An 18,560-nucleotide genomic window follows, 5' to 3' on the forward strand; every position below is an offset into this window, starting at 1 on the left:
CCCAGAACTGACACCGCTTTCTAAAACCAACACGTCCCGTCCCCCCCCACCCCACCCCGAGCTCTTTCATCCCCTCTCCCCTGGTAGAAAGCTGGTTTGGATTCCCACCGCCACCACTGGGAGTAGCTTTACCTGAACCCTTTAAGACTGTGGAGGAAGACTATCCTGGACGTAACTGGAACTTACAGTGCGAGACCCCAGCTTTCCCACCACTCTGGTGTCTCTGCTGGCCTCCTGACTGTCCCCACTGTCCCCCCCGTGGCAGCCTTCGAAGCCCAGCAAAAACCAGTGACTGTTCAATGGATTCTTCTTTTTTTTTTTTCTTCTCGGTTTACATTCCTGGTTCTGACTTCATTTAAAGTATTTTGTGCTTTTTTTTTTTTTTTCCTAGAAATCAATGGTTTAAAAGCTAATTTGGTTAGGTTTTTGTTTTTTTTTTTTTTTAATAACGTCTTACTATTGGCTTAAAACCATAAAGCTTGTAAGTCCGCTGTGTTTAATTCTGCTTCTGAGGGATAACTTTTTGGGTGTGGGGTGGAGGGAGGGGGCCTGCCAGCTGTATAATGTGAAGCCACGTTGTTTTCTCTGTAAATAATTTTTTTAATGGCCAAAAAAAAAAAAAACCACTCGATTTGCAATTTTCTAACTTCTAAACAACACACACACACACAGACACACACAAAAAACTGTATGGCCTTTCTTGTAACATTTGCAAGGAATAAATGGTGACCCCTTTATGGGTGAGCTCGAGTCCTTCTTGTCCTGGGGGTGCCAGACCAGGGCCAGGACTGGGTCCAGTTGCTTATTCAGCTCAGCAGCTGCTGCGTTTGATCGCCCCAGCCCTTGTTGTTCAGGGGCTTGCAGCAGCCACAGCCACAAAGGGATTTCTGACACCAGGCTCTTGTCTCTACCTTGGGATCGCTGTTCTGGCTGCTTGGTGCCTGTTTTCTTAGGGAAACCCATTTTTTTTTGCCCCCATCAGGAAAACAAGGAGAAATTTCCTTATAAATACACACCTAGGAGGGCTACTGGGTGAAATTCCCCGTTTAAGCTTGGTTCCTTTAATTTTAAGGGTTTTTTTCAGTAGCTTTAGGATAGCATAGGCTTCTCTCTCCTAGGGAACTAAGCCCTGGGAGCAAAGGTTTACTTCCAAAGAGCAAATGAAGGCTCAATGGGTGCCTCTATCACTTCTCCTTGTGACCTGCACATGGACAGAGGTGATTTTTCCCTCGGGATGGGTGCAGGAGCCGTGCACTGCTCCCCCAGTAGCTCCTGCTTGGGCTGCAGCAGCCCCTCCATTTCACGGCCTGCCCCCAATTCCCACCTTCCTCCCCTGCCCCTGCTGTTTTGGCTGGCGAAGAAGCAGCTGGAGAAAAGCGAGGACCCTCGTTTGCCCCCCAGAGTCACTGTCACCGCTGCCCTGCGGCCCTCCAGGTAGGTGCAACCGGCCCAAACTCTTGGTTTTTCTGCAGCACAACGGTGGGAAACTGAAGCCAGAGAAAGCGGCGTGTTCATTCCTAATCATTTGGGGTGGGGAGAAAAAACAAAACAAAAAAAAAACACCAAAAAACAAGTGGTATTTCAGTGTGGTTGCTGTGGTCTGTGAGTGATTTCTGAGCTCGCCGTGGTCTGTGATGGGAGACGCGGCTGCTTTGTGCCTGGAGCCGCCGCTCGGCGCCGCGGCAGCCCTCTTAGAGAGGCAGGGAAGGGACTGCAGCCGCGCATCGGCACCAGGGCTCTGGCGGCCGTGACCGGAGCTGTGGGGGCTGTTGCTGCTCGATGAGGGAGGATTTTAATCGTTTGTGGTGGTGAAAAGGGTGATTGAGCTTCCTGGAGCATTAAACAGCGATGAAACTCAACCGCGCCATGCAAAGCTGCCTCGCTGCCTAAACAGCGGCTTTGGCTTGGGAACCTTTTGTGTGCATTTCAGGTGTGATCAGCTCGTTAACGTGCTCCTGTTAATTAGTTTGCACTTGAATACCAGAGAAAAACCCACCTAAGTTCATCCAGAAGATGCTCTATTCCTGTAACTCGTTATTCCTTCTGTAGATGAGGGTTGCTTGAGGCGCTGTAACCCCACCGAGCCCCATGGGCTGATTTGGGGCAGAATCACACACAGAATGGCTCGGTTGGAAAAGCCCTCTGAGATCATCGTGTCCAACCGTTCCTGTCTACCCCCTAAACCATATCCTTAAGTACCTCGTCTACCTGCTTTTTAAATACATCCAGAGACACAAGAGCTGTGAGCAGATGAAACCCAGGGTATTTCTACTTACCTCCTCTGGAGAGAAAGGCCACGAGGAGGATTTCAAGGCTGTTTTATAAAACACAAGGGGAAAAGGAAAAAAAACCACCCCCAAAACCCAACATCCACAATGAAACTAAAGCAATATTTCCTATTTTTCATATGTTCTAAATAAAATGCTCTTTGTGAAAGGGGGCAAAGCAGCCATGGCTCCCCTCAGCTTGCTCTCCAAAGCTTTATTACAGTGGTCATTTTGTGTTGCTGGGATCTACACCATGATCACAACCAAGGCGCTGCCCCATTTTTTCCAGCAATGGCTCCCAAAACAACCTGAACCCCCACCCCGAGCAGTTCCCCTCAGCAGAAAGCAGCACAAACTCACACCAACCGTAGAAATGTACCAGTTTTATTACAAAGGTTCTCAAAATTCAAAATAAAAGCATCTTTAAAAAACCACAATATATCCCCCCCTTCCCTCCCTCCCTCCCCCTGACACAAAGATGCACTGATCTCTTCTCGCTTCACATACAAACACCGAAGAGCAGGAGTGAGGCGTCGCTCGGATTCCCAAGAGACTTAAAAAACTCACGGTGGAAAAAAAGAGGCGAGGGGAAAAAAAGTATTTAAAAAAATAAAACATTTGACTATAACCTGTGTTAAGTTAGCAGCATCAGTAGAGTTGAAGCCGTCGGCAGCGCTCCGTGGGAGGTACAGATCGATCCCCCCCCTGGGGAAGGAGAGCAGAGTCCAACCTGCCCGCAAAAAACGTCGGCAAAGCGGTTCACCACAAGCTCCTCTACCCCTTGGCTGTACAAAAAATGCACCAGAAAGGCCAGTTCTGGTCACAAAAGCCTTTGGGTGCGAGATAACGCACGAGTAGGAAGAGGAGGTGTAAAAACACACAGAGCCCCATCTGCTGTTCCCCTGTAAAGGTAACGGCTCGGGCGGCTGATGAAGAAGTTGCTCCGTATTTACTGGCCTGAAGAGCATGGAAAGGTTCAGTTTGAAAAGGTTTTACTTCATTGCAGGGTTTTTCTGATCGAGGAGGGGTTCAGCCGGGCTCTGTTCGGTCTGGCCTTGGGCAACCTGGGAATTTCTGCAGTGGCTTCAGCCTAGGACACAAATCAGCACTGAAAAAAAGCAGATTACAGGGCAGGGAAAGCAAAGCGGGTGGCCAAACGGGCAGTAACTCCCTTCCTCCCCCAGAAAAGGGGCGTAGGTATAGAAAACAAGGTATAAAAATTCATCCTGTCTCTTACTGGAGGTGCAGGACGCTGCCACGACGACTGGATCCGCAAGAGCATGGAAAATACCAACCACCACCTTCGAGTGATCTTCACTTTGCGTTTTCCAGATCTGTACCTGCAGGGCTGGGTCACTAAAGCGCTTTCCCAGCTTGCTTGGAAGCTGCTCTGTCTCTCTCCACCAGTTTTGCTGCAGGGAGGTAGCCAACTCTAGTCAAGAACTGCACCATTTGACCCTGAGAAGCGGCACCAGCTCGCAGTTCCTTGCCATGGTGGAATCCAGCTGAGGACCAAAGGGACGGTCAGGCTCTCACAGGCTTCGTTTGGGAACTCGTATTGTCCCAGCAAAAAAACAAGTACACACAAGAAAAAAAAAAAAAGGGGGAAAAAAAAAATTCATGGCCATCTTTCCACCTAACCTGAAAATGCAGATACTACTTCTACTTAAATTACTCTTATTTCAGAGGAGAGAGAGCAAAGAAAGGAACTCATTTTTCAAAGACACACGGAGGAGGCAGCGGAAGGCAAGAGTGAAACTCCCCAGGCACCAAACCTGGGCAGTGCAGGGCTGTCCACTCCGCAGAACCCTCCCTGGCTGCTCCCAGCGGAGTGCAGCAAGGAATAATTTACAGTTCTCAAGTCATTTATATATTTATATAGAAATATATACAGAAACATATATAAAATATAAATCCTGTGGAATGGGAGGCAACCAGGGGAGCTAACCTACGACAACTACGCACTGACGGGAATGGCCAGCTGCAGCCATCTCAGGTGGATTTCGTCTCCTCCTTCACCCTGTGGGAGCAAGCAGTGAAGAATTTGGGTTAAACCAGGGCTGTGCCCAAGCTTTAATCACAAGCCACAGCTGCAACCTTCAAAACAGCCCATCTCCATCTAAAACTTGTAACATGTTACTGTAGTTTTAAGCCCTTTTCACTCTCAGGTCTACACATGCAACCTTCTTCCCATTGAGAGTCCCTGACAAAGCCATCCAAGCTCCCACGTCTCTCCTCCAACCCTCAACTTGTGCACCAGGACAAGGGGCAATGGTCCCAAGCTGGAGCACAGGAGGTTCAAGCTGAAGATGAGGACAAACTTTGTCAGTGTGAGGGTGCAGAGCATGGCCCAGGCTGCCCAGAGAGGTTGTGGAGTCTCCTTCTCTGCAGACACCCAAAGCCCTGGCCGTGTTCCTGTGTGACTGCTCTGGTGATCCTGCTCTGGCAGGGGTTGCACTGGGGGAGCTTTCCAGGGCCCTTCCAACTCCTCACGTTCTGGGATTCTGTGGGCATGGGTGGATGCACGAGGAAATAAAGACACAGCCATTTAATCGCTGTGCTGGGAGACAGGGCTCACCCTTTGGGTTCTGCTTTCTCCTCTTTTGCTTTTTCCTCTTCTTGCTCATCTAGGAAGCAAAAAAAGACACAGTAATGCAGTAGGAAAGTATAAAGTTCCCCAGAGCTGGGAGGGCTCCTGGTCCGAGCTCCAGTGCTTACCTTTCTTCTCCTCCTCCTCCTTTTCCTCCTCTGTTTTCACACGCTTCGCTTTCTTAAAGTTGGCAACGTTTTTGCGCCCTCCTTCCCCTTCGTCTTCGGAGTCGGAGAATTCCTCATCGCAGGATATCCTCTTATCCGAATTGCGGACTGAGAGCAGAGGACAAGAGGTTGTTTCAGCAGGTTTAGAAGTCAGGAGACACCAAGCACCAACTCCTCCGAGTACCTCTACACACTGGAATGAACTAACAAGCCTACGTAAATCAGAATTAGGCCACGATATCAACACTTTATCTTTCTCCCTGCCGTATCTTTTAACTCCTGACTCCTAAGTGCTCCTATCCAAGAAAACACGTACGACGTGGATTAGGCACAGCGCGGTGTCTAGACTTGACAGCGTAAGCAGGTTAACCAACCTCACGCTGAGGAAATCTGTCTGACAGATCTAAAGGCCATCAGCCAATCTGGATATAAACCACCGTTTTCACACGGAAGACAACTTCTGGGATCAAACCTGACAGCCTCCCAAAAAGCATTCTGGCACAGCACCGGCATCACAGGAACTGTTTCAGCTCTCACATTGAAGCCCATAACGGTTCTCCCATGATGGAAATCAGCTGGCAAAAGTGCCAGTCCTCCAAGGAAGAAGAAATCTCTCAGTCAGCTCTGCAGTGCCTAGCATCACTGCTTTACCTCACCAAATTGATCAGAAAAGGTGGGAACAGATTCAAACCAAAGGACTCTCCCTCTGCTCTGCCCTGGTGAGACCATATCTGCAATCTTGTGTCCAGTTCTGGGCCCTCAGGTCAAGGACAGGAAATGCTTGAAGGAGTCCAGCAGAGCCACAGAGATGCTGGAGGGAGTGGAGCATCTCCTGCTGAGGAGCGGCTGAGGGAGCTGGGGCTCTTGAGCTTGGAGCAGAGGAGCCTGAGGGGTGCCCTCATTCCTGGGGATCCATTGGGAAAGGGCAGTGTCAGGAGGAAGGAGCCAGGCTCTGCTCTGGGATGGCCAATGCCAGGACAAGGGGCAATGATCCCAAGCTGGAGCACAGGAGGTTCAAGCTGAAGATGAGGACAAACTTTGTCAGGGTGAGGGTTATGGAGCATGGCCCAGGCTGCCCAGAGAGGTTGTGGAGTCTCCTTCTCTGCAGACACCCAAAGCCCTGGCCGTGTTCCTGTGTGACTGCTCTGGTGCTCCTGCTCTGGCAGGGGTTGCACTGGGGGAGCTTTCCAGGGCCCTTCCAAATCCTGATACTCTGGGATTCTGTGACTCTGAACAGAGGTCTATGTAAATCACAGATCCTCCTCTCTTCACTAAGGTAGCTCAGTTTAGAGCCTGCACATTCTCCAGCTAACTGCTCCTGCTCAGTTTTGCACCCAGAGGCTCTGAACAGTGCCCTTCCCAGCCTGGCAACACAACCATGCCATACTTGAAATGCGTTTCTCAGGATCTTCCTCCTCTTCATCTCCGCTGTCTTCCTGCACAGCGTCCTCAAGGATCGGCTGCATCTGGACGCCAGGAGCGTGCGGCAGCATGCGCAGGTTCTCGAAGAGACGCTGCCTGCAGCCAGCGGGGAAAGAACACCCCCGTCAGCAAGGTGCCACCCGGGGCTGTGAAGCCCCCAGCAGAAGGTGTCAGTCTCCAAGGGGAGCAAACACTTACTTGATCTTCTCCAGATACTCGTTGGTATTCTGGTTCGTCATGTTGGAGGGACTGATGTGGAGCTTGAAGTCTGGTCCAAAGTACTCGAAATAGTCGTTGTATGGAAGTTCTGCAGGCAAGGTGAAAAGGAATAAACACCAAATTACCACTGGACTAGTGACAAGATACCACAAACTCATTGTACTTCTACAGAAAAGCACAACTGCATTTACCCAGGTACAGAAGCCAAAGCTCTCCTAGCGTTCGGATCAAAGCAGACAACTTAGCAACAGTGCAGTCAAAGAATACTTGGCCATAAACACCGCCAGTGCACACAGAAATCTTCAGCAGAAGGTTTCAGTAAGCCAGCAAGGCTGCCACTTTAACTGGAGGGGAGAGCTACAGGACTAGGATGCAAACAGGAACACCTACTGCAAAGCAGGGCATCCAAAAGCTCTTCCACAGTAATAATCAAGAGCTAATGAAACATCTTAGGATTGCTGCTCTCCCACAGCAACATCATTTCCCTGAGCTCTGTTACTGGAGTGTCACTGTTCCTTAGTTCTTGCTTGAAAGGCTCCAGGGGAGAATTACCATTGGGAATTTCAGTGTCCAAAGCCACAGCAGTCTCGTAGGTCCAGCACCTCGCCACGTTGCGGATCGTATAACCACCTCCTCCCAGCATCAGCATAGGCAAATTAAAACTTTTGACAAACTCCACGCACTTGGCATGACCTGCAGCAAATGCAGTGGGGGACAAGGTCACAGCCTCATGGTATAAGAAGAGCAAACTTTTCAATGAAACGTAATCATATCAGTTATGGCAGCTCAACACAGGCACGGTACGGTACTCTTACCTTTGATGGTCAGATTAAAACAACCCAGCCTGTCCCCTGACAGAGAATCTGAGCCGCACTGCAAGACAACTGCGCTAGGCTGGAACGTCTCCATCACTTTAGAGATCACCTAAACAAGAAACCCGTTGTTACACACTCTCCACAGGACACTGTCACAGCAACAGTGACAGCAAGTGACACGAAGACATCCCCAGTGTTCCCACAGCTGCTGACTCCCCTGTGTTGGCAACAGCGAGGCTCTTACAAAGAGCAGCTTAGTGACGACAGGCTGCAATTGTTAGGGAGGAATAGAGCCCCTGAAGAACCTCACCACAGAAAACTGAATCAACCTCCCCAAAGCACGGCTTAGCGAGCCACCCAGGGACAAAGTACCATCCACAAAGAATCACTCAGCAAAGACTTCTTCACTTACTGGCTTGAATATTGCTTCGTAGGACTCGTCATCAATCCCATCCCGCAGGGGATAGTTGACAGCGTAGTACTTGCCTTTGCCTGCACCGATATCCTATGGGAGTGAAAGACAGGAGAGACCACAGGTCACCAGAGAAACAACTGCAGCACAGCAACTGTGCCCCAGATTGGGAAGGGAAGCCTGGGATTCCATCAGTGTAAACCCAATATAGGCCTAGGCTCTCATGGACAAATACTGCCCCAGCAGAAGGTGGCAAGAGTCACTTGACTTCCACAGCAGCTTACTTGGCACAAGTGGGTGCATTTGGCCCTCAGTCCTCAGAGCAGAAAAATCCACTGCTGTCACCACTTCCACGTTGCTGGGAGCACCCAGGCTCTCATTTCACTGGCAAAAGCCACTCTCTTACACGGCAATAAAACTGGCAGCCAAAATTCTAGTTCCAAGCCTGCACACTGCGGAGATGCACAGCCCAAAATACCAGTTTGGGCTGACTGTGCAGACTAGTAACTGGAAGAATTTATTTTTACTTTAAAATAATAAATGTATTTTTACATTTCCATTATCTCAAGTGTTTTATAACAAAATAATGATTTCATTTATGCTGCAGAGCATTTGCACTACGCTGCAACTGCACACAAGTTCGTATCACCAATGCCAAGGTCTGGGTAGAGCTGGAAAAATACAACTCACAAGTGGAAGACAAGGGAATTTAGATCAGAAAAATGTAATTCCACTAAAAAGCACATTAAAATAAAAGGTAAAGAACCTTTCACCCCAGAGAACAGCATTCTGGCAATGTCAGGGGTCACAAAGTGAACCACACCTGTATCTAACCTGAGACAGTGCCACAGTTATGACCACGATTCATTGCCGTGCAGAAGTGACTCATAGGAGGAAATGCCGCCAAGACAAACCAACCCACACTCAAGTACTCCCTCATAAACTCTCACCCAAAGCTCGTGTGACCAAGCTCAGTTTGCAGGTCACTCCAGATGGCCAACAATGCCATCCTCAGGGTCACTTTTTGGAGCATAATCCCACCAGAAACTGCTGAGAGACCGATAGCAAAGCCTTGGTTTTATCACTGTACAGGATATGATCACAGGAACAAAGCATCCACTCCAAGAGCTGAGCCAGCTGCCTCACACCTTTGCCCTCAGAAAAAGGAAGTCCCTTTGAGAGCAGGAAAACCCAGGAGAGCAGTGATTTCAGTTCAATTGCTACGACAGCAGACAGATGGGAGAGACCAAATTTCAGGGTAATTTTCTGCTAAGCCCCCATTCTCACCCGCAGGTCCCCTGTTCCTGGGAAGTATTCCCCGTACTTATGGAAGGACACGGTCATGACTCGGTCTGTGGTATAAAAGGCTTCCTCCACGCCGTCCCCGTGGTGAATATCAATGTCGATATACAGCACTCTCTGGTGATACCTAGGATCAGAAAGGAGTCAAAACGCTGCATTACTTCAGAGCAGAAACTGCCTTCAGCAGAGCAAAGCGGAGCAGAGCGAGGAGCTCAGTGCTAATCCCCAGGCTGCACAGCCACAGCCACCTCCCTCTCCAGAGTCTCCAAGCAAAAGAGCTGCAGAGAACGGACATGGGCCTTGGTCAGCGGCAGAACAGAGCCACAGAGGAAAGTAAAACGGCTTTTGCTGCTGCAACTGATCTCTGAAGGGAGACTCAACTCGGTTTATTCAGATTCAGCCAACAGACCGCATTTTTATGTCCAACCCTCCCACTGAGGTTTGCCTTGAGCCAAAAGCTGTCACATATTACAGCTGTGCCCCCTTTTCCAGGGTGAGCGGTGGAGAGCAGGGCCTAAGAGCAACCACACAATGCTGCAAGCCTTCTGCCTCCTGCACAGTGCCACCACTAATGAAGCCCTCCCGGGAAAACAGCTAAAAAATACAATAAAAAGAAAGGACTGGGAAGAAAACGCTGAGAACTCAAGAGTAAATGCAGCAGAACAGAGAAATAAAAGGGGTAAATGGTACTGCCCGTACTTCAGGAGCTCCAAGATAGCCAAGACGATATCGTTGACATAACAGAAGCCAGAAGCCTCTGATTTCTTTGCGTGGTGAAGGCCTCCCGCCCAATTCACAGCAATATCAGTCTGCTGCTTGTTCAGCTTCACAGCACTGGCTGTTGGGAGAAGAGTTACAAAACGTTAACGTGAGAGCAAAGGCTGCATGACAGAGACCGAGGGGTAAAGCACAGGTCCCTTACGATCACATCACTGCTTGTGTGTGTGTGTTTGGGTACCTTACAGAGCAGAAGCCCAAGGGTTTAACACTGGATGTCTCAACAAACTAACAAAAGGCAAGGGAAGAGAAATGCAGCCTCTGTTTTGCCTGCAAACACTTCTGATCGCTTCCTACTTTTGCCTCAGAGCACGAAATCTGCACAAACAGGTCCGCAATGCTCTAACAGGGGTCACAGTTGAAGACAGCTTGGATTTCTCAGTGGCCTGCACAAAGGATTTCAATGAAAGGTTTTATCCACCGTACATTGAGGTCGTTCACTGAATATGCTTTTAGGCAAAGGGAGTTCTCTTCCCTCAGCCCCTTCAGAAACTTCCTCCAAATTTTGCAAGTCTCCCAGGATGAAAACAGAAATTGTGTGGAATCTCCAGCCGTGGGACCAGAGAGCACAGCCACGGCAAAACCGCTGCACTCGGCGCTTGTAGGTACTGCTGAGCCGTGTTACAGGAAATACAGACTTGTAGATGTCACTGTGGGAGTAGCAGCCACAAAGCTTTAACGCTTATGCACAGGAACACGGTTCCGCAGTACCAGTCTTTTTGCAACCAAGTACTTGACAACAGTGAAAGCATTTTAAATGTTCCAGCTTTCAGGGAGCTTACTGAAACCTTGCAGCTTCTACTTTGCCTCGTGTCCAGAGACAGTGGCTTTTTGTTGAAAACAACAGATAAAGTAACCCTTTTCTCTCCTTCCCAGGTTATGCCTGCCTGCAGCAAGGTTTTTACAAGTTGGTTTTTTTTCTGTAAACCTCACTGATTTTTTTTATTAAACCCCTGTTCCTGCAGCGGTTTGGTTTTAACTTTATCACCAGCAATGTTGCTAGACCACTTAAGAGTCCTTCACGTATTCAGTGAAGTAAACGCGACTCATGAAGATATGCTCAACAAATGTAGAAGGATCTGCAGCAGGCAAGGCTTGAACTCTCACATGAGAGGAAATCTGGATCTAATTATTAAGGAAATCAGAAATGGGTTCACAGGGCTTCCCCGCCACCACCTACAACAATTTCTTTCCTCGACAGAGCTACACTACAGACATCTGCTCAAAGGAAAGGCAAAGAACATACGACTCGTGAGCTTACCAACTGAGCCTCCAGCAGAGAGCTGACAAAACTCAAACAAGCCATCGAACACAGGGCAGTCCTCCCCAACGTTGACTTGAAAAGAGCACAAAAGAGTCAGTCAGACAAACCCACAAATAAACAGCAAAGCTTGCACCACGGCTCTGATTTAAAAAGCTAACCAGATAAGCGATCAAATGTTTTAGACAAGAAAATACCACACGCAAATGATAAAACATTAATGCAATTAATGAGGATTGCCCGATGAGGCAAAACGTTTGTTGCTGCATGGAAGATGCTCCCGATTTGTAAGAAAATGGGGAAGCAGCTCCCAGGAGCTGTGGCGAGAGCCGTGCACGCCATCTACCGAGGTGCGCTACCAGGGATCCCGAAACCAGTCAATCACCTCGGAAAATGAGTGGGCGGGGAGGAGATGCTATCAGTAAGAGCTGTGCTATACCCATTCGCGGCCTCAGCAGCAACCCCAGCGGTGCTCGCTGGGGCAGCACATTTACAGTGCTCTGCTCTGCTCCGGCAGCACACGCTGCTCACCACGGGCACACAAAGGCTGTGCAAAACAGGGGTCGGCAGCCCTTGGTACCCCACACGGGGCATATTGCAGCCCTGCTGCCCAGAGACCGTGCATTCTGGGGGGCACGGTGCTGTTTGTGACTACAGAGCGGACACCGAGCTCCTTCACACACCCCCACAGCAAGCGGGAAGGGTTTTTGCTCCTGTTTCCTGCTGCATTGCTGACAAGGGGCTGAGAAAGCAAATAGGAGAAAGTGAGGACGTGGTAGATAGTGGTTTGTACTGGACGAGACGTTTCCATCCACATCTACTCTGTTACACTTTGTAAATTCCTTTTACTTGTATTTGGACAGTCAGCTTTTAAGTACTCAGCAGTACTGTGGCTTTGGCCTGTATAAATTTCTACTGTAAACATTTTCACGATTAAAATTAAGAACAGTAACAACAGGCTTGTACTGAATCTAGATTTTTGCAAGATTTGCTTTTACAAACAAACAAAAGAATTACATATCTGCATTTTTGTAACAACATCTGCAGAATGTTTACTTCTATGCTTGATGAGAAAGGCACAAAACAGCACCAGAAACTCGCCAGTGCACAGCCTCCACAAAGGCTGTGTGATAAGGGAGCCTGAATGGTCCCAGTTCGGGACAGGGATCTCTGAAAAGGACAATACCCATGAGCAGACCCAGAAGGAAGCAATTGTTCCCCCTTCCCAACTGTTTCAGCAGGGCACGGCAACGGGCAGAGTCTGAACAATTAATTCAAAGAGGTGGTTGGAAGCTTTCCCTGTTAGGAGAATTTAAGTCATCAACTTCTGCTTGCTTCCCATTACACCAAATTAAACCTTTTGCCCTTCAGGTTACAGAGCAGTCCTCCCAAGTCTTCAGGCAGGCAGCACAGCATTAGCAGAATGAAATCAGAGCCTGCTCACCACCTTCACTGCCCCTCAGGACTTTGTGGGCAGCACTGGCAGTATTTGTGGGCATCCCTCTGCTACACCTGGCAAAGACAGGAGCTGCTGTGTAAAGAGAAAACAATTTGGCTTTTTCCCCATGAGGAGACTCAAAGCAGCCAGGATTGCTGAGGAGGGATATTAATAACAGGGGTCAATCACTTGACTACAGGCGTAAAGCTCTGGTGGAAGATGAGAGGCACAGATGCTCCTTCTCCCTTGCAGCGGGTGGGCGAGAAGCTTCGGATCTGGGAGAGCGCAACATTAAAGGTGGAGCCATCCTTATGGCAAACAGCAGCGGTCCTTCCCTCGAAGGGAGAGCTGAAGCACCAAGCAGGCTACAGAGACCTGCTACCGTCCTTGGGAGTGGTGACCCTGGCTCCTCTGTCCCTAATCTCTGCTCTGAGCCTCCTGTCCTAGTTCTCCAGCTACGCAGAGGCCGCTGTTTTGCAAGTCTTGTTGAAGAAAAGCCCTGTCCTCTGTATGTTTAAGATTAATTCTCACATTTTGCCTCCTTCAGGTAAAAATAGTTGTGTGGAAGTACAGTGCAGAAAATGTTGACTACCAGAGAGAGCAGAGTGGGTGTTTATGAGCCGTATCTGCTTCAGGGGTAAACAGTTCAGCTTGTGTAAATATGTACTTTGGTATATGTCATCTGGTATATTAAGGCATATCATTTACTGTAGGAAGTCTTTCTACGTATATTACTCGTGAACCATATTACCTATTCCTCTGACGTGCTTGTGCCTTAATATCTGTCCCCTTCAGCTCACACCAGATTTTCAAGTGCCTCTACTTCAGACTCGACACCCGTATTTCTTCTCAATTGGAGATTACACTTCACACAAAATAAACCCATGGGCTAACAACTTCTTTCTGCTCTCGAGGATTGCAGCGTGCAAGACCAAAACAGTGTTTAAAAGAACCTTGAGCGTTGCCCCCCATCTGTCTATACTTGATAAAAACCTAGTTTGACAGAGTTATTGCCAGAGAACATCAGCTCAGAGTTACAGAGAGACGAAAAAGAGGTTTCTGTAACATTAAAGTCGCCGTTAAAGAGCCTTTGCATGGACTGGGGAGGTTGGAACAGGAGATGAGCTCACAAAATAAACCATTCTAACAAGAAGTGGACAGGCACCATTGTGCAGCTCAACCCTCCCCCGTATCCAAAATGAAAATCCCTCTGTTACTGCAGATTTTGGGCACAACTGATGCGTTGGGTTAGTTTGTTTGTTTGAATTTACACAACCCTTTCGCACCTCAATACCTCTGGTATAAATAAGCTGTAACACAAAACACATGCAGCTCATAAATGGAGTATTTCAGTCATCTCTGAACCAGGAAGCCAATTTAGAACAGTTTCCATCAAAACACAAGACCAAAGAAAAGTCAGCCAGGTCAATGTGCTTTCCTCAGCAATTTTGGCACATTGGCTTATGAGGGGGACACATATTTTAAATGCATGATTTAAAATCAAAAACAAGGTCAGGAGAGAGAACATTTGCCATGGTTACTCCTACTCCTGGTATCACAAAGCCCTAAAGCCGGCCTAGGATTCCCAGAACCACCAATTTTAACAGGAAATACCGCACCACAAGCATATCTTACATCTTTGCATCTGCTTGCTGTACTCAGACATGTTATCGGGGCGAATAGATCTCAGAAATTTGATGTAGTCATCACTGTGGTACTTGGTCATTTCTTCTGCGTTTGCCTTGTGAGGGCGCTGCAAGGACAAAACCAAACAATAAAAAGGAGCGAGGCTTGTTTTGAAACACATCTCTCTCCTTAAGTCCCATTTCCAACCTCAGAGTTACTCCCACGAACAGCAAAAAACACAACCCAGCTGCATTTAACAAGAGAAACTTATTTTCAAAGGCAAGAATGCCACTACTGGAGACTGGAATGTATTACACATCTAGACAAAGAAAATATTTAAGTGAGAGGGAGAAAAGCAATTTCCCAGTCTCCAAAGCTTATCTGAACCAAAGAACATCTCACTGCAAGCAACCAGAAGCAAACAGAAATACATCAGCACAACTGTTCGGGTTTGCTTTTCCCCCCTCTTTGGCTTGTCAACAGAGAAGTTACAAGTCCGAAGCATCAAAATTAAAACCTGACACGTAAATTAAGACCTTTCATACGTATTTCTCTTCATGACGAGCTCTACACTCACATATATCTCCATCTTCCTGTAGAGGCACAGCAGGAGGTTGTGGGTCATCCGGATCCTGTGGGGTTTCATCGGGTGTCCTTGGCCATAGTAGTAGTTCCCAACGTCACCTGGGAGCAGAAAGGATTTGGTTACAGCAGGGAGCACTATGAATTCCTTCAAACAGAACCACAGCCGATCCACGGGAGCTATCAGGTCATGTCGTTTTATTTGTCCTTCAGCAGTGCATCTGTTCACAGGGGAGAGGGTCTCATCTTCCTTGCACAGGTACCTCTGTGGATTCAGAAAAGTCTACCCTAGACTCAAATAAGATAGACATTTGGGAATTAGGGTATGGCTAGATAAGTAATTGCTTAATGCCAGTTCTAGGGAAGGGAACCTAGGTAGAGTCTGAGTAACTAACATCAGATGCACAGGGTGCAAGGAGGGAGCTGGGCACCACATCTGCGTGTCCTCACTCAGCAGACAGCTCTCCAATGTCCCCTCCGGGCCGTTCGGGTCCACTGTGACAGCTCACAGCTACAGAGCTCACAGGTTTCACTGAGAAACCACCTCTGAGCAGAAACCCACACACCAAGAGGCAGGCAAGTTTAATCCCAGCTCAGACAATGACTCATCAGAGGGAGCAAGTAGCCTCTTTGCCTCAGTTTCTTACTATTTACCTAACAGAAATGTGATACAAAGCAGCTAATTCTGTACTTTGACAGCTTCTCCATCATTTTCACCCTTTATTATTGCTGGAAATCCCTCAGAAGGATCCCAGTCCCTACCAACCACACACCTGACGAGCTGTCCTGTGAGCACCAGCATTACTGAAGTTCGCTTCCTGCAGATCTATCTCATGGGTCACCTCCCCGTGTGGATTTTCTCCTGTTGAGCAAAAGCTCAGCCTTTCCTGCTCTCTCCCACAGTCAGCACTGCTAACTGGTTTGGTTCTTTCCCCCCTCCTCTCCCAGGGTATTCATTTCCATGAAACTTAGAGGAAATTTAACTTTCAGATTTCTGCCTCCTGCCTGATTTGGCTGCGGGAGACACAGACTCAGAAGTTGCCAGGAGCAGGAAAGGCGCAGAGATCCACACGCAGCAGCAGCGCCGTTTTCTTGGGAAACAAGACCAAGCTGTTCATGAAGCTGTACGAGTCCAAATCAGTTTAGAAAGCAGGAGACCCAATCCGGTCTGGCTGGTGACTCAGTTGGGAGCATTAATATTTCATCACCAATCTTTACATTCAGAAGAAACTGCTGCTTCCTCGCAGCACCCAGCTGTAGTTTCTCCTCCTGTGGATGTGGCCCTATTTTCAGTCAAAGCAGATGCAAACGGTGCAAATCCCACACCCAGACAACTCTGCTGCTGCTGCTGCAGTTACCTGTCCATGGCGCAACGGTGAAATGAGGTGTTCTTTGCACGAAGGTACTTTACTGGGGCAACTATCCCTACAGTAAAATCAGGTTAAATCAAGCTTTGGGGAACTCAGTAAGAGATGCTCAAGACCCTATCTAGAAAATTCAAGCACAAAACTACACGAAGCTTTAAAAAATCATCATCGCCTTCACCTCAGGCTGTCAGCAGAGCGCCCTGGGCAAGCCCTGACTCCAGAGCCTGTTCATGTTCACTCCGCTGAGCACGTCCCACCGCGAGTCCCACAGAGCAGCAGCCGAGCTCGTCTGCCCGTGGACGTCAGCGCAGATTAAGAGTGTGAACCAAACAGCCACCTCTTCCTGTCTGCTGGGGCTAAGCACGGCCCTACGCAGGGAGCTAATAAAGGAGCAGTTACTGCTCAAGCTAAAACCCTCACGATTTCCATGGAGGACCCTTACGAAACCCAATTGCCTTTTCCCCACTCTCTGCATCCCATCGAGACCCTTCCCTGCAGCCCAGGTTCCTCCTCCAGCACAGGATGCCCTCCTGGAGACCCAAATGCCATCCAAAACAGCACCCAGAGACCTCCCTTTGGGGAATTACCGCACTACATTGCGCTGTTTTTAACCTTCCTGCATGGAAAATCAAAGATCCCAACAAACTAGCCTCCCACAACTGCAGATTCTGCCTTCCCTGACAATAAAAGCACACTTTCACCCTAGGATATGCCGTGGATGTTTGCCAGCCGCTTGTAAAAGAGGTGGGGGAAGCACAGCACTGAAACCTCACCACAGAGCAAACGAGTGAGGACAGCTATAAACAAGAGCGTAGAGCATTAACTTTGTGTAGTTACCGTGCAATAAAGACTACGAGGATAGCATCTCTGCTTAGCATTTTCCAACAAAATGACTGGTTATTACACATTTAAGACATCATCATGGGCCTTTAAAGATTATAGCTTGGTCACAAACTGACAAGCTGCTTTGTGAATATGTTACATTGTAAGGACAGGGGTAACTTTGGACACAGAGAGCATTTTATTTCAACATCCGGGCTGCGCACACATGTGTGGCATTCTGGCACTCCCTGCAAGCAGGCTTTACGTTTAAACCAGGCATTTTAGGGCTCCAGCATCCCCTTGTATCTTGATATGATGGGTGTTGCACAGAGATCAGTTGTGTGGTGAAATCTGGCTCAGTTTTGCTGCACCCAGTGCTCTAATCAGACTCCTCCTTACCCTGCCCTCCCAAAGACACTGGCTGAGTCAGAGACCCCACAGGACTGCCATTGCAAGCTGCAAACCTACTGCTTGGATTGACTTTTCTAGAGAAATAAAAGTACATACAGCAGTTTAAGAGAGCCTGCTTTACTTGAACACTGAGCGCATCCACTTAGCAGGAAAAAGTAGCGAGAAAAAGTTTTTATTTGACTCCACAGACTGAAAACCAGGACAAAATAGAGAATTGCACAACACCTTTCACAGAGCGCGATCACAGACTTTACTATAAATGAGCTCGCCCATCACCGAGGCACCAAGTCAGCCCCTGGAGAGGAGGCAGCTGAGAACGTGCAGAGGCGACACTGCTGTGGTTTCTCCCACAGACTACGGGGTAGAAGCTCCATAAGACACCCAACTTGGGACGTGGCCAGCTCTAACACCCCGTTACTTCCCTACCCCAGTGGGATGATTACGCAGCCCCAAAGCAGTGCTTCCCCAGCCTCACAAAAGAGAAAAAAACCCAGTCTACAACCCAGCCAAGCTCAGAGCCAGACCTAAACAATGCTCCCAGACACAGGAACTCCCTACAAACAACCACACAGTTGGTCTGGCTCCAGACACCTTCAGGTTTGTCCCCTGCCCGACAGCAACGCTGCTGACCCCTATGGGAGCTTCAGGAGTTGCCTCTTCCTCCTAATGTGGCTCAAGAAGGCTCCATCTCCCCATGACCCATTCTGGCCCCTAGCATCTCCCTGGGTGCTCCTCATCCTCCTAGAAACCTCCAGCACCTCAGCACAGCTCTCAAAGCCTCTCTCAGCCTCACACCCCTTTCCCCATCCTGGATGTTTCACAGCCTTTCCCCCCCTTCCCATCCTAATCTACCCCCATCTCCCCTCACTTTTCCCACCACTCCTCCCTTCCCTCCTCCAGTGCTCCCCACATCTCTCCCATGCCCTCCAGTGTCTCCCATTCCCCCAACCCCACTGCACATCCCACATAATCCTGCCCCCACCCACGCTCTGACCCCCATTCTCCTATTGCTCCCTGCCCCTCTCAGTGCAGCCCCCAGCCCTCCCCTAACCCTCAGTGCCCCTGTATCCACCCTTCCACAC

The 18,560-nt window shown here is 48.7% G+C and overlaps 1 protein-coding gene across 1 annotated transcript; it reads right to left on the reverse strand.

Moving 5' to 3' along the window:
• Positions 1–3,643: 3,643 nt before the first annotated feature.
• Positions 3,644–16,438, reverse strand: HDAC1 (histone deacetylase 1). The gene is made up of 14 exons (XM_010186102.1): positions 16,424–16,438; positions 14,874–14,980; positions 14,306–14,423; positions 11,233–11,307; positions 9,894–10,032; positions 9,180–9,321; positions 7,893–7,985; positions 7,481–7,589; positions 7,218–7,358; positions 6,645–6,753; positions 6,412–6,542; positions 4,986–5,132; positions 4,846–4,894; positions 3,644–4,287 (listed from the first exon to the last, which is right to left on the reverse strand). The coding sequence occupies exons 2-14, from the start codon at positions 14,940–14,942 to the stop codon at positions 4,260–4,262; spliced, it is 1,350 nt and encodes a 449-aa protein (XP_010184404.1). The 5' UTR covers positions 14,943–14,980; positions 16,424–16,438; the 3' UTR covers positions 3,644–4,259.
• Positions 16,439–18,560: the final 2,122 nt, after the last annotated feature.

This window comes from Mesitornis unicolor, unplaced genomic scaffold (assembly GCF_000695765.1).
Source record: "Mesitornis unicolor isolate BGI_N332 unplaced genomic scaffold, ASM69576v1 scaffold34926, whole genome shotgun sequence".
NCBI classification, from domain to species: domain Eukaryota; kingdom Metazoa; phylum Chordata; class Aves; order Mesitornithiformes; family Mesitornithidae; genus Mesitornis; species Mesitornis unicolor.